Consider the following 15,776-nt stretch of genomic DNA (forward strand, 5'->3'; position numbering starts at 1 on the left):
TTTAAGAAGTCAAGATGCAAATCACTGGACAATTATTTGGACGTTGCTTCACAGACACTGGAAAAGAAAACGACTATTTTTTCCCTTCCAGTCTGACACTTTTGAGTCCACGCCAAGAGGATCTCTTACTGCTGATCAGCAGCCCGACGGGCTCTCTTTGGCACAGTTCCCTTCAGGGTCAGTAGCTATCAATACAGTTTGACTGGGTGGTGGTCTTGATCTAGTTTCTGCTTTTCAACACTGCTCATGGAGGCAGAAAAACTCTGGCACAGAGGTTGCAGGCAGAGTGCAGCTCTCAGACCACAGCTCACTGCACAACATGCACCCTCTGTTATTACCTACATGCAGCGCTGACGCCAATAACAGGCCGAGCTTTTTTAACGGGCTAACTGGTGTGCATTCCCTGCTGTGCCACTTAGCCCACTTGACGAAGAAAGTCAGGACTGGGAGAGGCTTTAAAGGCAGGGCAACGGAACGTGGTAGCTGTGGTCACAACACACTGTGGGACAGACCTTATCCACAATTAGATATCCAGTAAACAGTCGAGACAGTCAATACAGTATTTGAATATTTTCCCAACTATCTAACAGCAATGATGAGTGGCAGATGAGTCATGCCCACCTGATCGCAGATTAATTCCCATTTCTTCTCGTTGTCGTACTGCCGCAAGAGTCGTGCTTTATCTGGAGGAAGATTCATTGAGTTCTGAAAGAGAGGAAAAGGTCAGAGTTAATTGGGTGTTGGTAGTGATGTGTCATTACAGAACCCAAACAGTGAAGGAAAGGGCATCTAAAATGGCGCGTGAGCTTTTCGACTTTTACCTTTATCCAGGCACATCACACATCATTTCTGCTCACAACATCAGGTCCTGATATACAGTATGGGCGTATAAAGCGTGAACACAGATGTATTCAAAGAGTACTGATTAGGTAACGGTACTATGACCCAACACAGTACAGGCGACGTGCCACCAACAAATGACGCTCCAGGGAGCAGGAATGTAAAAAGCAAATACAAATGCCACCTCTTCAATTCCAGTTTGAGGCCTTCGTTGCCTTTCAGCCTCCTTACTTTAGATGTGCCTTTACTGTCAATATCTAGCCACTGCAAAAACTTAAAAACATTCAAAGTGTAACAAAAAGTGTTCACACATTGTCCAGCGCTTGGCTGATATGAATCCTGGAACTATCAACAAAAAAAGATCAACAGCAAAAAAAGTCTGGGATTCATCAGTAGCCTGTGGAAATATTGGATATCTAACCCGTGACTTCTGGCTCCACCTGTGCTCGATAGAATTCTCGATCTGCCCGCAGTGCTTTGTAAGCCGGTCGCAGTTAACAAGCGCATAATGATTTCCACGCCATTGTGATAATTAATCACAAATTCATCAAAACTTTCCTTATTGAAATGTGGAGGATGCCAAACTGACGGTTTAACCTAAAAAAGGAAGAGCACGTTAAATGTTGGAACAGATCCAGATTACCGTCTTTTAAATAGCAACATATGGCATTGGTTTTGGTAGAGAACTCTCTTTAGCAGATAAAGAAAACAAAAAAAGACACAGGAAGATGCAGCGTGACTCTGCTCAGTGAAGTTAATAAGATTTGCACCACAAACCCTGTTTTGCATTAACAGAGATCTGGGTGTTTAATGCAAAGCAGCATCTTATGTCCTAGAGGACAGTTGGCCATCAGAGACACTTTGGCTGTGAGCTGCAAGTTAAAATGCACTGCAACATTAACATAAAAATAAATACATTTAAAAAAAAAAAAAAACACATTAAACTGATGTTAAAGCACAGCACAGCCATCTTACTTTGCTTCCCTGACTAGATTTTCTCAATCAGTTCTGGACTAAAATGCCAAAAAACTCAAATGGTTCATGGATAAAACAATTCCAAAGAGAACTGGAAACAACATGTCTGGAAAAAGGTGGTTTGTCCTTAACCCGTTTTCAGCTGTGTCACTGCAGCAGAGAGTGAGAAACATCTACCCAACAACTTCTTAAAGAATCAGACGATCAAGTTCAATAGTACCGATCCAATGGACATGTAGCTCAGAACAGGGAGAGCGAATGAGTAATAAACCGTGAAATTGGGCTTTTAAAAAAAAAGGGGAAAAAAAAAGAAAAACTCTGTGCTCCCTCTCTTCACTTTTCCACCCCCCTCATTGCAACGAAGAACATTTTCCTCTTTGATGACGTTCAGTGAGGGATTTCCTGTAAAGACGGTGCTTTTCAAACAAACCAAATGGAACCAGTGTGTTGGTGAAACTATGGCTTAAAAAGAAAAATGTTACACAGCTCCTTTCAACATCAGCTCTGTGTAAAAGCTCTGCAGGTGTTCAGAAGGATCCTCTTTTCAACTCCAGCTTGATTCATCCCGTCCTCAAGTGATTCGGAGAAGCTTCAAACAGACTGGTCCAGGACTTAAGTGGGTGACCCAGCTGAGGACTGGCTAAAAGAAGATCGAGATCACGTTGATAGACAGAGAAATATCAAAGATGTGTGCGGAGAAAACATTCACAAATGGCTCTGTGTGAAAGTTTTCCATTGCCACGAGAGATGGGGGGGGGGTGTAGTTGGAAAATATGGCCACGATGCACTGCTTAGTTTAAAGTTCTTTACCCCTCCTCACTCGATGACTTAGATCATCTATCAGACCGTGCTCAGTCCTCACCCCCACTTTCCCTCAGCTGGATTTTCCAGAAGAGCTGGGGGGGGGGGGGTGTAAGATGGATGAGGAATATCCTGAGATCAGATCCATTTTTAAGCAAGAATAATACAAAGAGGGAGTCAGAGCCACGACTTCGGAGTTTGATTCAGAAGCTGCTTTCGCGCCCCGTTTTATTGTGGTTTGAAATGCTGGAAATGAACGTTTTATTTTTCAGCGTTGTATATCATGGTATGCCCAGGGTATTGATCCGTGCGACCATTTTAATTTTGAAAGGGTGCATTTGTGAGAGGAAATCAATGAAAAGAGCTGCCGAGGAGGCGCAGGGACGGGGCTTAGACATATCTATGCGTCTCAGTCACAGCTATAGTGAGAGGAAGATTACACGAGAACAACAGGACATTCATATGAATAGCAGAAAAACTTCAACATTTGTAGACTTCTGTATTCACTTATCATTCAATTAGGTCCATTCTATTATGGCCTGTCCCGTCTCTTTGATTTTCCAAACCCACTGAGCTGTTCTATTTAACAGAGACGCCACTAAACTAACTAAATTAGTCTAAATATGAAAGTACAGTTGGTCTTAAATAAAAGGGTTATTGAGGTTCATTTGTTTTTACGAGAGAATAAAAAACAAAGTCAATATAAGGAAAAACAGTTATGTTATATCTGGTAAAAACACAGCTTATATCCCACACAGGCTCCCCAACAGAAAGACCAGGAAATCAAATTAGTATTCAGCTGAAGCTGCAGGCCGGCCCATCGCTGCTGTGCTCACTGCAGGGAACTGGGAGTCAGAGGAGATCCATTGACTGTCTGGCTGCTAACCAGATGACTAGATTTTGCACCCTCTTTCCTTCCCGAAAAACATTAAAATACAATTTGACACCTGAGCAGACGGGCGCATGAAGTGACATAAAAGCCCACACAATTCCACCAGAAACCTCAAACGAAACGATGGTAAACTATTCCGTTACTTGTAGACTTCTACCTTGTTTTGTTTGGATGTAAGAGAACGACTGGCCTCTTTGGTTGGGTGGTTTTGTAGAGTCACAGTGGGTGCGCTGAGCTGTGGGCTTCCTGCTTGGTGATACTCCAACTAAAGCAAAGAGCCACTTCTACCAACCTATTTCATCCCAATGCTAATGAGCTGTCACAGCCACTGAGCTCGCTGGGGTCAGGTTACCCCCATGCCCACAACCACACTGTCTGTGCGTTTGTGTTATTAATGGGGTGCTGCTGAGGAGAGTTGGGCAGATTTTTACCAACACCTGATGGCAGACCACCCCCCATGAACACAAAAATAAACCTAAATTGGACTCATTATCGTATTCAATAGTAATTCGAGGATGACTGAAGTATGAGGCAAGACCCACTTGTGCCAAAGCATTAGTCTGATACATGTTCAAAACAGTAGACACACTCTACAGAAGCCACAGTTTTACATCCAGGTTGGGACCATTTGTTAAATGCAAATAAAACGAACAAAATTGTCTTTAAGTCCTGCTGTGACCTGGAATCAGAGCTGTTAGCCGGCGACATGTGTATGCTGCCCATATAGGTTTTCAAATTTTAGTGGTCTGTTCTAAAGACGGGCAACATACGGTGAGAGAGCCTCAGCAGCTGACGACTTGCACGTCATCTCCAAAGCAACTGCCCCACATCTCTACTGCTGCTGAGTGAGTTTCAGAAGCTTTTCTTTAAACTTTAAACAACAGCAGCTATTTGCTGAGGGTTGCTGACTAACTGAATCCTGCCGAGTGCTTCGTTAATCACTAACAGCACACGATAAGTCTCCACACTGTGCCAGCCAGTCAAAGAGGAACATGTGTAACTAAAGCTAAATCGGTCTGTGGCAATGTTTAACTCACATTGGGTCCAATGTTTCATGAATATAGAACTTATTAATGCCTATGTGTTCTCACATTAGCCAACCTGAGTCATAAAGAGGAGTAAAAATAGACAGGCCTCAAGGTCCAACAACCACCCACTACCTTCCAGGAGGTCTGCAGTCCAGGGACTCAGCATACGTAGCACAGCTGGCCAGCAAAGCAAACACATCCCACATCAAGGCCCTCCTTGGGCTGGTAATGCTGTGAAAAGATGTAAACTGTGTTGACTAAATTAAAAAGCAATCTGCTTGAAAGGGGGTGGAACGAAAATGAAATATGGTATCAAAACCACCGCGTGTGATGAGAAGAGTTTGTCAGAGCCGAAGTGTGGCTGTAACTCACAGCTGCAGCTCAGGACAGCCCTTCAGAAGATGTTACTGAGCAAAGCAAAGCATGCACATGGTGCAGGAAGTTCTGCATACTTCTGCGTAACTTCAGCCATCTTTTATGGCAACGGTGACCTACGCGATGACTGCAACTGCCAAGACAAAGCGCTGCACCGGGAATTTAACTGGTAGTACGGACTAGCGTCAGACGGTTGTGCAACACCCTCCAAATGACTGTGAAACAATAACTGTACATCAATTAAAATCCCCAGCTTGCTTTTCAAATTAGCGCTTGGCTTTTGAGGAATGCTGGATTCTGTGATCTCACGAACAAAGAAATCTTCATTGAGCAAAAGAGCTAAATATAAGTAGACTGCTTAGGAAACCCTGCTAGACAAGCCACCACATCAAAACACAGGCTCGTGCTTTACAGGGTTCACTCCCTTTATTGTTAATATTATACAAGACAAAAGTCCAACTGAAGAAAAAAAGGATTCAAAGCAGCACCTCACAGCCACCCAGCTTCCTCCTGGTTATCCCTCAGAGCAGTACTTGAAATTTTCCTTTGGGACTTTGGCTGCCACGAGTTTGAGACCCTTTCTCTCCTCTTTATTGTCTTTTTCGCTGCCAACGAGCAACAATCAGAATCAACTCCCACCAACAGATACAGCACTTTTATCCTAATCGCCCAAACGGCCTTCTTAGCTCCTGAAAGCAAAATGACATGAGGCAAAATCCATCAGATGACCTCAGAAGACCTCTTTGTGTTTTAAACAGCCCTTTTCATCACTCAGAGCAATCTCCTGACCTATTTATTTTTTTTGTTAGTTTCTTAACACAATCTCTTCAAATGAGCTTGCACATGTAAACCGCTGATTACATCAGTCATTATCAACTCGTCAGAATAAAATGCAAGTTGCTCAACACTACGGAGCAGGCTGAATGCTGCATTGTTCTCTCCCAATACTTGCTTCACAAGCCACTGGGGTGTTTTATGTCTTTAAAGCCTTTAAAGGCATACATAGTGAGGTTAGTGCTGTAGGAAGAAACAACAAAAAAAAAAAGGAAACATCCAAATGTACAAATGCATTAGTAAACAACTGCAACTGTTGCTGTTATGTGGTGCGTTTGCACAGCTCAGACATAAAAGAAGAACTGCTATATTCATAGTGGAGGCTGTCAGTGTTAAAGGGGCTACTGAAGGGAGAAAGGAGTTGGCCAGTCCTGGGGCATGCGCCATTCAAAGCGGGCTTCCCTCCAGTCATTAGCGCAGCGTGGCTCTGTAATCCCCGCCGTTCTTTGGGGGCACAGGTGTCCCCTGTCTGTCCCCAGATTAGCTCTGTAATCCGTGGGACATCCGCCCCCCCAACTCCACAGTAGTTTTCATGTTTGTGAAGCTGTTGACTGGAATGTCTCTACAGCAAATGGTGACTTTAAATGACTGTGCCCCCCCCCCACCACCACATTCCAGAGGTGTTTCCTACATTTTGGACGAGAGTTATGAGCTTAGATACTATTTTTTTTGGACAATCCTTTAACAAACTCTGTGAATGCTACCCTGGAAGAAAGTGCCACAATACTAGAGCGTTGTCTGTCAAACACTGTCAAGAAACTAGTACAACTGTGTGGTGCAAACAAAATTCAGCAGCTGCAAGTAGGAAGAGCCTTTTTTCAAACTCTTTTAAAAATCCCCCGTGTGCAGTCTTTCAATTGCGTCTTTCAATTGGCGTGTAATGCTAAGCTGCTCTGTCTGACATATTCCTGAAGAGATTACATTTAAAAATCCTTAACACTTCATCTGTGCTGTTGCCAAATGTGCAGTTTATTATAAGAAGCCGAGTGCATTGTTTGCGCCGTGAGTAAAATTCACTGCATCAGCGCTGGGTGTCTTCCACATACCAGAACGGCATTATGGACACGGTTTGGAGCAGCAGGGCGCTGTCCAAATAAAACAAGTGATACATGGACGCAGGAGGCCGCGCCAGACCAGATGTTGTGAAGTTGCGAAAGAGTCTCTAGCGAGGTGGAGTCCATGCTGCGTTCCAGCTCCGCAATATGGTGACCCAACAAGAATCAGACAAATTGTTCACTTAAAATAATGTGGCGTTATCACATTCAGGAAAGGCTATTTTTGTACAGACACATACTGCATATATGAAGAGATAGATGTGTCCAAACTCTTGACTCGTACTGTATATCCACTGCAACGTGAAATGACAGCAGATTTAGACATTCTTCAATGAAAAAGCATGTTAAATACAGCCTGTCATGTCAGGCACGGGCAGAAATAGCAGGTATACTGTAACAGTCATAAACATCTGCACACATCCTCGGAACTGTTTGCTTTTGCTTTATTTTTTGTTTATCCTAACACCAGGAAGCTTTACTGGTGTTTCGAGGCATCAAATTAAACTAGTGCGAGACTTTTCGAGTTTGCATGCTTTCACACTTTATGACGCAGCCTAGAGCTGGCATGACAGGACTGGTTTCTGCACATTATCCGATCCAGCAATCACACCACAGGAACTTCCCCTCGTAGCTGAAGTCAACATCTCTAAAACACTGAGGAATAAACCGCTGTTCGGTCACTTATTCTAATGAAACCACTAATGTATTCTGGTGCCCACCACAACAATGTGCTTTCGAGTCCAGTGAAGAGACGCTGAACGGGAGTTTGAAGACATCCTGCTGCTGGTCACGTAGGCAAGAAAGTTATTCCAGGCTTCTCATTGACAAATAACTATAAAATAACAAGGTGTCAATGCTCTGCTAATTTGTTAGGCTTGCTATCAATTCTCAGTAAATCTACCATGTTAGTTTCATGGGGGGGGGGGGGGGGGGGGGGGGGGGGGTATCATCTGTCTGTAACAGTGTGTCTGGGTCAGATGGCTCCTGCATTAAACCCTGGAAATGAAGCACTGAAGTACATTCAAATGCAACGGGACCTCGCTTTTTGTCCTGCAGATGTTAACGCTGGCAAGTCGGTACCCGAAAAAACCTGCCTGTTAAACACTGGCAGCTTCCCAGCCAGGAAATGTCCACAGAAAAAAAATAAAACATTCAATGAGAGCCAGTTAAAAAAAAAAGAATAAGATCAGTATGTGGTGTTTTGCTGTATGGTAAACTCCATCATATATATATAAAAAGAGAAGAACAATGTGTAAATTTTGTACAAGAATGTAAAAAGTTTAAATTGTTGACCTCCAGTCCTCTTCTTCAGGTGAGCCTGTCGGATGCACTTTATTATACTTTGGGTGTGAATGGGCCACCAGATGAAAACGTTTCCATGACGATGCAACTAAGTAAAGCTCAACACTGTTAAAACAAGAACAACATTAAGAAAGCTGACCCTGATGCCACAGCATATCTAATCGACCATTGGTCACAACGACACACGTGCTTCAAAGTTTTGGCAACTAATTTTCTGATAGAGCTAGAGCTTAAAATTATTATAATTTTTTTTTTATTTAAAAAAATAAATGTTTTCGCAATTCTTAAACGTTTCGTCACAAAAACACCCGGTTCTCGTGCAGCACTTCGGCCGAGCAGTCCGGCTTCATAGCACAGCTGCCACTTTGGAGCCTCGACAGATCCTGACCATAATGCACTTCTCCACCGAGTTGAGACTCTGACGCTCTTTTGTGTGAACTTGGACCGGTCCTGCTGAACAACTCTGGCAATGAACTGCGATCAACATGAAAGGACCAGACTGGCCCTTTCAAGGCTGCATCATGGAACACCTGCAGGAAGAACTACAGCAAGGATTTATTCAGGCGAGTCAAAACACAGCGACTCCAAGTTAGTGTCACAACTGCAAGGACATGTCTGTTAAAATACAGTCACATCCTCAGCAGAAAGTTGTGTTGTTTTATTATTCTGTAGCCAGACACTTCAGAGTCTGTGACTTTAGCACTCAACAAAGGACCAGTTTGAAGTGTAACCACAATGAAATCTGTGTCAAAGTCAGTATTGTGGTGTTTGGCGGGTGCTGTAAGTTGCGTCTGCCATCCATAAGACCGAGCAACAAACTCCCAAACATGCAGGTGCCAATGCTGAACTGACAAGCCTAACTGAAGCCTCACTCATTTCAAGATCTGCACCCACATAATCAGCTGATGCCGTGTCAAGATATCACTAGTCTGCGGTTCGAGGTTTCAGGCAGCACCGAATATGTCCTCCATCAGCCTGCAAAGGCCCGAATGCTGGCCGCCGTTGCTCCCCAAGCATTTCATGCTCAGCTCTGTTGTGATTAATTGGTGGGTGAGCATCCTGGGGACTCAACACAGCAGAATCATGCATGCCGGGAACGCATGGTGGTCTTTTGCAGCCTGCCGGGCCTGGGTCCGGTGCCAGGCTCCGTCTAAGGCACTCCGCAGAATAAAGAGCGACTCTGTTCGATGGGCCTGACGCACGGGATTCAGCCACTGTTCACCCTCTGCGCCTGAGACAATACCCATTGTTCTGCTTTTTAATGAAGATGAGGGTTAGCTTAGTCACTTCCTGGGTGTCATAAAGCGATAGGGAGGGGGCTGCGTCTCCACACCGGTGGATAGCATGCTAACAGATAGCCCTAATTTACGTGTTGCCACTTGCTGACCTGACGTTATAGCTTTGTTTTTTTCTTTCCATTATGTTTTCTATGGTACAGATGAGTGTCAGATTAAAAAAAAGAAGAAGAAAACTCCACAATCTGCCCTTTTGACATTCTATGCCACACAAAGTGACCCAAAACAGCATTTATTTGTAGAGATGGGTGATTCATTGTTGTTGTCACAACATTTGTGTACCTCAACATGAATGTTCAGCCTTCCAATCTTCAAATTCACTGCAATAGACTAATGGAAATGGAAGAGAGCCAGGAGGTGTTTAAACTTGAACTGGTGTGTAGGTAAACAGCTGACCCCGTCTGGACCTGTCATGGTGACAAATTAGATTTCAGCCCAACATGAAAGGCTATTCTAGTGATTAATCTGAAGAGTAGATTTCAGATGCAGCACCCCACAACACAAATAGCAGTTCGTGGCACTTCAGCTGCCTTTAAACAAAGCAGCTTAGATTTAATCTGGGCAGACTATTGGGAAGAGCAGCAACAACAACAGGAGCTAAGCCTACAGTCCCCCATATGGCATTTAATTGAGTAACCTCTCTGCCTCCCCAGCAGCAGTCATGATGTTCAGCAAACACGAGGACCTTGAGATTCAAGTGGACGATATCCTGGATGTGGGTACAATTTAATTTGACGTCAGCTCTGTGGTTAGCTGAGGAGCAGACATGAGGCCTGGGCTACATTCCTGCTACACACAGTCATTTTCCTTTGGTTCAGTGTCAAACATATAGACTCAATAACGCTCCACATGTGACTCACAAAGATTGATTGCAGTCATTTTGCATACTTTCAGATATTGACCAACAGACATAAATGCCATTTTTCAGCTTTTCTAAGACCCTTAAACAGTTCATGTTGCATCGACTGGGCAATGAGTGTAGAATAAACTGGGAATCTGACAATTGACCAGCCATAAAGTAAATTCACTGGGATAATAGGACTATGCTATTATGCAGAATAAACACAGAGAGAGCGAACTCATAATCATGTGTAACCTATCCCCAGCATATTTACTTAACCAGTACTACAGCAACCAGAAGGGGTGCAAATTGGCAAATTATTCCAAGACGATTTACAGAATCATTTTACATTATGTTAAAGCCTGGCACACAGAATTAAAAGCTACCATGAACTCTGTATCTGGAAATAAATAAATAACTGACACTTAAGGCCCTGTTATACTTTCACTAAAGTATCTGTCTCTGTTCCCACAGACGGTAAGAAGTTTTTTTCCAAAACGCTCACAATGCACAGGTTCCAGAGATGAAGCTACACACTAATCGAATGCGGATTGGCTGGCTTTCATAACTAAGAGGACAAAGTTCCAAAAACCATAAATAGCAAAGAAGCACAGATTAAAAAACAATGGCAAATCACAGCTTCACAGGACAGTCTTCATTCTCTTATCACTTAGTGTCACTATCACAGAGCAGGTTTTTGTCCACTTTAATTTTGGTCTCATTCACAGCCGAGCAAAGCAAAAGGACCAACAACAACTCCACCAAAACTAAGAGCAGCCCACAGCTCAGATTGTTCCACATGCTAAAATGCTCCAACATGTAGATGTGCGTTCGTGAGACATGAAAGGAGATCGCACTGAGATCTATGTTCAGCCCATAAGTGCAGACTCAGCGTTTCAGGAGTGCGCTTTAAGATCAAGGAAAAAAATTGATTAAAAAAAGTTACAAAAAGTTGTTAATGAGTGTGATGTGGACTGTTTTAAACATACCAATCACTTTATAACAAGTGCCTGAATGCCTGCAATGAAAATCCACAACCCCCTCCATACTTTAAACAGTGAATATTTGGGTTAAACCTCCATCTGACTTCATGGCCAAGGCTACATGCGAGTCAGCCACTCCCATCATGGCGATAAATGATGTTACAATTAGCTGAAGTCTTTTTTCAAAGATCATTCCTTGCCTACAGAATGCATAGACTTCAAGGGGAGCTTTCATTTAGAGGGATCTGCAGACTAAAACACAACCGTATCCAAGGGCAGGGTGGGTTAAAATTTAACTTACTGAAGTTCTGAAGAAGCTGAAGCAACTTCAGTTGTATTTTGATGTGTTAACTTATGCATTCCATGTGTAAGCTGAGCCAACTAAATTTGTGTTATCGGCATACTAAAGCAGTTTTAAATTGTAAAATCAGCTAAAAATATAACCCTGTGCTTGCAATAAAGAAAAATAATAAAAAAGGATAAAAGCAAAGCGGTTATTCGCTAGTGGAGACTTGTTCTTAATGTTGTCAAGCAGAGTGTAATACAGTGTTGAGATGTCAGATGTCACCCCCCTCCTTGATGGGAGTCATGAGCCAATATTTCAATAGAGGCTTTTCACATCGCACAGTGTGTCCCTGATAAGAAATTCAGATGACTGTTTGAATGCGGTCGCACACAGCACAAGTCCGTAATCCAAGCGGTTTCCCGCTGTGATGCAGAGCTTCCCTGTTGATCAAACCTATTAAGAGCGGCGAATAAACAGTCCTGGGGCTATTCTTTGATCAATAGGCTGAGAATGTGCTGAATAGAGGCCATATCATAACATGACTGATAAGGGAGTAAAGAAGCCCCCCAGGCTAATAAATCCCAGTGGGTGCATGAGTGACAGGAAGTGATTAATAAGTGGGCGAAAGAACTGTTGATCAGCAGCCAAGTACAAATCTTGACTCATCAGATTTGGTAACAACGAAGGATACAAAGATGCCCAAGAGGCATCATGCTAATAATCGGCTGCTGAAACTGAGTTGAGGCCACCGGAATCACACAGTGCCACTCAAAAGAGCCCACCGTCATCAGCCACAGCTGAGACACATTAGGGTTTAAATTATGGTAACCAACACTAAATGTTCAAATAATAGCACTTAATTCTTCTAATGCCTGAGGGCTGCCATCCCGCCAAGAGCTGAGGCATCACGCTGGCAGCAGGGAGAAGGAGGGGAGGGAGAGGGGGAGTTCCTGACATACGAAGATCGGCTTTGCTGACAGTTAGCCCAGAGAATTCTCAGTTTAAACCAGTGTTTGTTTGGTTTTTTTGGAGAGCATAATGTGGGATAAGCTCATGTACACACTTTATGGATGCTAATCATTTTAGAGAGAGGGACTCATGATGCTCAGAAACTGTAGGAAGTAGGCAACTGATTAAGGATGTGATGTGATTAAGGAGGTGGCCCAAAACCCTCAGACGTGTGACGTCAAACCTTTCTTACCCCCAAAGGTCCACAGAATGGGATTCATCAGTGCCTGATAAGCAGCAATCACAACTCAAACACAGCACCGTCTGGCACACAGTGATTCCAGTTCCACCTATCGGCTTTTTGTTTCAGGCTTAACCGCTAAAACAATCTGTGCCGCCAACATTAATCTGAAAAGAAATCTTGTTCTGTAGAAGAAAAAAAAAACACTTTTCTTTTCCCCCAACAAAACTCAATCATGAGGCAAAAAAAAAAAAAAAACAAGACACCTTGCTCAGGTCAAATCCTTGTCCTGGGCAGCTAATGCACGAGTGCACGAGGCCAGCCAACGATCAGGCCTGGCCCACATTTTGCCAGCTCTCAAATTTCCCTTCACTGTTCGTTTGTGCAGGTTTTTATTGACTAAAGAGCAGAGTCGTGGAAAGGAACTAGCTGGCTTTAACTCACAGCAATGGCTCAGATAATCGTGCCTAATGAAAAGATGGCAAATAACACTATGGACACATTTGCACTAACAATTTGATGAGAGGTTTTCAAGCACCAGTGGCCAATTACAAATTTCTTGGATAAAAGCTGTTCTGTCCGTTTCTTTCCACACAGCCGAAGGATCATTTCCCAAAAGTGTTCAGTCAGCACTAAGTCCCAGCAGGGTAACTTAATTGTTGACAGATCTGTTGACTCTTTATGATGTGACAGGGGGATTCAAAAGAACTGGCATGCTGGGCACTTAAGGCTTCAGTAGTGAGCCAGTTTCTGGACTCATAAAGCTGAAGGAAGGGTGGTGATAAAACCAGTGTTTTTTTGTTTTTTTTAAGAGTTAACAGTGCAGGTGTCTCTGGAGTCCACGCTTTGAAATGTAGTGAAGCAGCAAAGCCATCACAAGAGGTTACAACGCAAACACTTAGTCCAAGGGAAGCGAAATGTCACATTTGGTGCGTTACAGCGTCGCGCGGGGCAACGTTAACAGGTCGGTGGAAATTTCAGGATTGCCTCAAAGGCTTTAAAAAACTTGAAAACATAAAAGTGATTTAAACGGCTGCTGAGTTGAAATGTCCACAGCCCTGCTAAAACGTCTTCAACACTTTGATTCAAGTCAAACGCACTCATTTAAGATGTCAGAGACACAGACGCAGATCTGGAGTCGTTCTGACACAAGGAAACTTTTTTTTCTCTGGACAACAAAAGAAAGGATCGGGCGTGCTGGACAAACAAGAGATCCAACCTACACACACAGCTGTCCCATCCCCGGACACTGAAGCATGGAGGGAACAAAGAGGAGACGTGGAAGCAACTTTTTTTCTCTTTTTTTTCTTTACATTTTCTTACCAAAACGACTGCAAATCTCTCCTCCAGTTCACCTGGCTCTGGCATGGGCAGTTTCAGGGGCATGTTGTGTCCCCTGAGATCAGTGTGCTGGTCCATGCTCCCTGCGTTCCCCATGTTTGCTTCTTAACGCCAGCCAACAGGCACAACTTTTCACCCCTCGTTCACTTGGGGAAAAAATCTCCGCAACGGCGAAAAAGTAAAATATCCGCACGCCCTTCTGTTTGCTCAGTCGCCCTCTCAGTCTCCCAGCTGGTTTATCCAGGTTACTTCTTCTTCTTCTTCTTCTTCTTCTTCAATATAAAACACATGAGAGAAAGGCAGCATAACGCGACGGGTCCGAGCGGCAGCAGCAGCGGAGTCCCTGATGAGACATTTTCACGGCGGGCGCAAGGAAGAAACCTAGAAGCGTGACTCGATCCGCGCGGACCTCTCCTCGCTGTTATCCGTATCTTGCACAATTTGGGCTCCACTCCCAGCCGGTAGAAATGACGACGGGCATGATTCACGCTTATTGCAATCCCCTGTCTCTTAACAGTGAGTGAGCGGAGCTGGCTTTCCTAATCCCTGCGCTGCTGACCAGCTTGTTAAAGAGGAGGGGGTTCACACACACTCAGAGGCTGCACGCACACGCAACCCTCTCCACAATAAGCCTTTTCAGGGGTAAACCTCCCACTTCTTCTTGGGGCGTAGCTCCCAAAGCCGTAGCCAAGGAGATGATATTTTCGGCGTTGCATTGTGGTACTTTGAGTCCATTGTAAGAGAAAAACCTACTTGGGTCCGTGGCGACCCCAGGCCAAGGGGCCCCTTAAGGGCCCCTTTTACATGTGGATGACGATAAAGAGGCAACATAGAGTGAATCCTTTGTTTTTCTTTGCGGTGATGGAAGGTAACATAGTACATTTACTCAATTACAGCACTAAAGTACAATGTTGAGGTTATATTTGACAGGTTTTCGTAACTTTTAAGAGGAGGAGTTTCCAACTTTACTTGGCTTTGGAAATCTTCCAAACAAGCTGTCTATGTTGTCGGGGTCACACTTGAGATACTTGTAAGTTGTTTGTAGAAGCAAATAGTTTTGTATACTACAAAATAAGAAGATAACAGACATGCGCACACTAATGCATCACATATTTTCACATGAAAATATACCAGTAAGAGTGTCCAAGCTGATATTTTACGCTTATACTTCAGCTATATTTTGCTGCTACTAGCCACATACTTTCATGTATGTAGGTGTGGGTGCTCGTGGGGGCAAATTTGTCACAATTAGATAATAAATTTCAACTTTTGTCTAAGATGCTCTCACAGAGACGGTTCAGACTTGGAAAGACACGCATCCTGGGTGTCTCGGTTCAATAACAGGCGTTTCCATTTTTGTGTGATCATCATCCATAACCAACTACACGCTGCACAATGAGCCCAGACTTCTCTCCCACAGGTGGTTTCACACTCACACCTTGTTTTACGTCATTTACCGCATTCGTGCAGGTGAACTGAAATGTAAGTAACCCACAGGTGACAACAGGTCTATGACCTGCATGCTGGTGATGGAAAGGCTGGTCAATTATACACTTGTTTACTTTCAGAGCAAAAAAAGCAGGGATATCTTAGATATCTTCGTAGGCCTACTTAAGTTTAGTGCTTGAGTAATACAAATAATCTGGAGCAGGAACACTGCAAAGTTCAATAAGTCCCAACTTGCCCATTCCACTTCAAATTTTCTCTGAACCTGCAGCCAAAACTTTTTCCTCAGACCG

The 15,776-nt window shown here is 43.7% G+C and overlaps 1 protein-coding gene across 3 annotated transcripts in view; it reads right to left on the reverse strand.

Annotated features, from left to right (window-relative positions):
- fmnl2a (formin-like 2a) overlaps positions 1-14,686 on the reverse strand; it is a 46,514-nt gene extending 31,828 nt beyond the window's left edge. For all 3 annotated transcript variants that reach the window (XM_072397148.1, XM_072397149.1, XM_072397150.1), the window contains exons 1-2: positions 14,020-14,686; positions 622-705 (exon numbers count right to left, since the gene is read on the reverse strand). In XM_072397148.1, the coding sequence (XP_072253249.1) occupies positions 622-705; positions 14,020-14,133 (198 nt within the window). In that variant the 5' untranslated portion in view covers positions 14,134-14,686. The remainder of the gene's footprint in view (positions 1-621; positions 706-14,019) is intronic.
- Positions 14,687-15,776: the final 1,090 nt, after the last annotated feature.

This window comes from Leuresthes tenuis, unplaced genomic scaffold, assembly GCF_036924035.1.
Source record: "Leuresthes tenuis unplaced genomic scaffold, fLeuTen1.0.hap1 SCAF_12, whole genome shotgun sequence".
In the NCBI taxonomy this organism is placed as follows: Eukaryota; Metazoa; Chordata; class Actinopteri; order Atheriniformes; family Atherinopsidae; genus Leuresthes; species Leuresthes tenuis.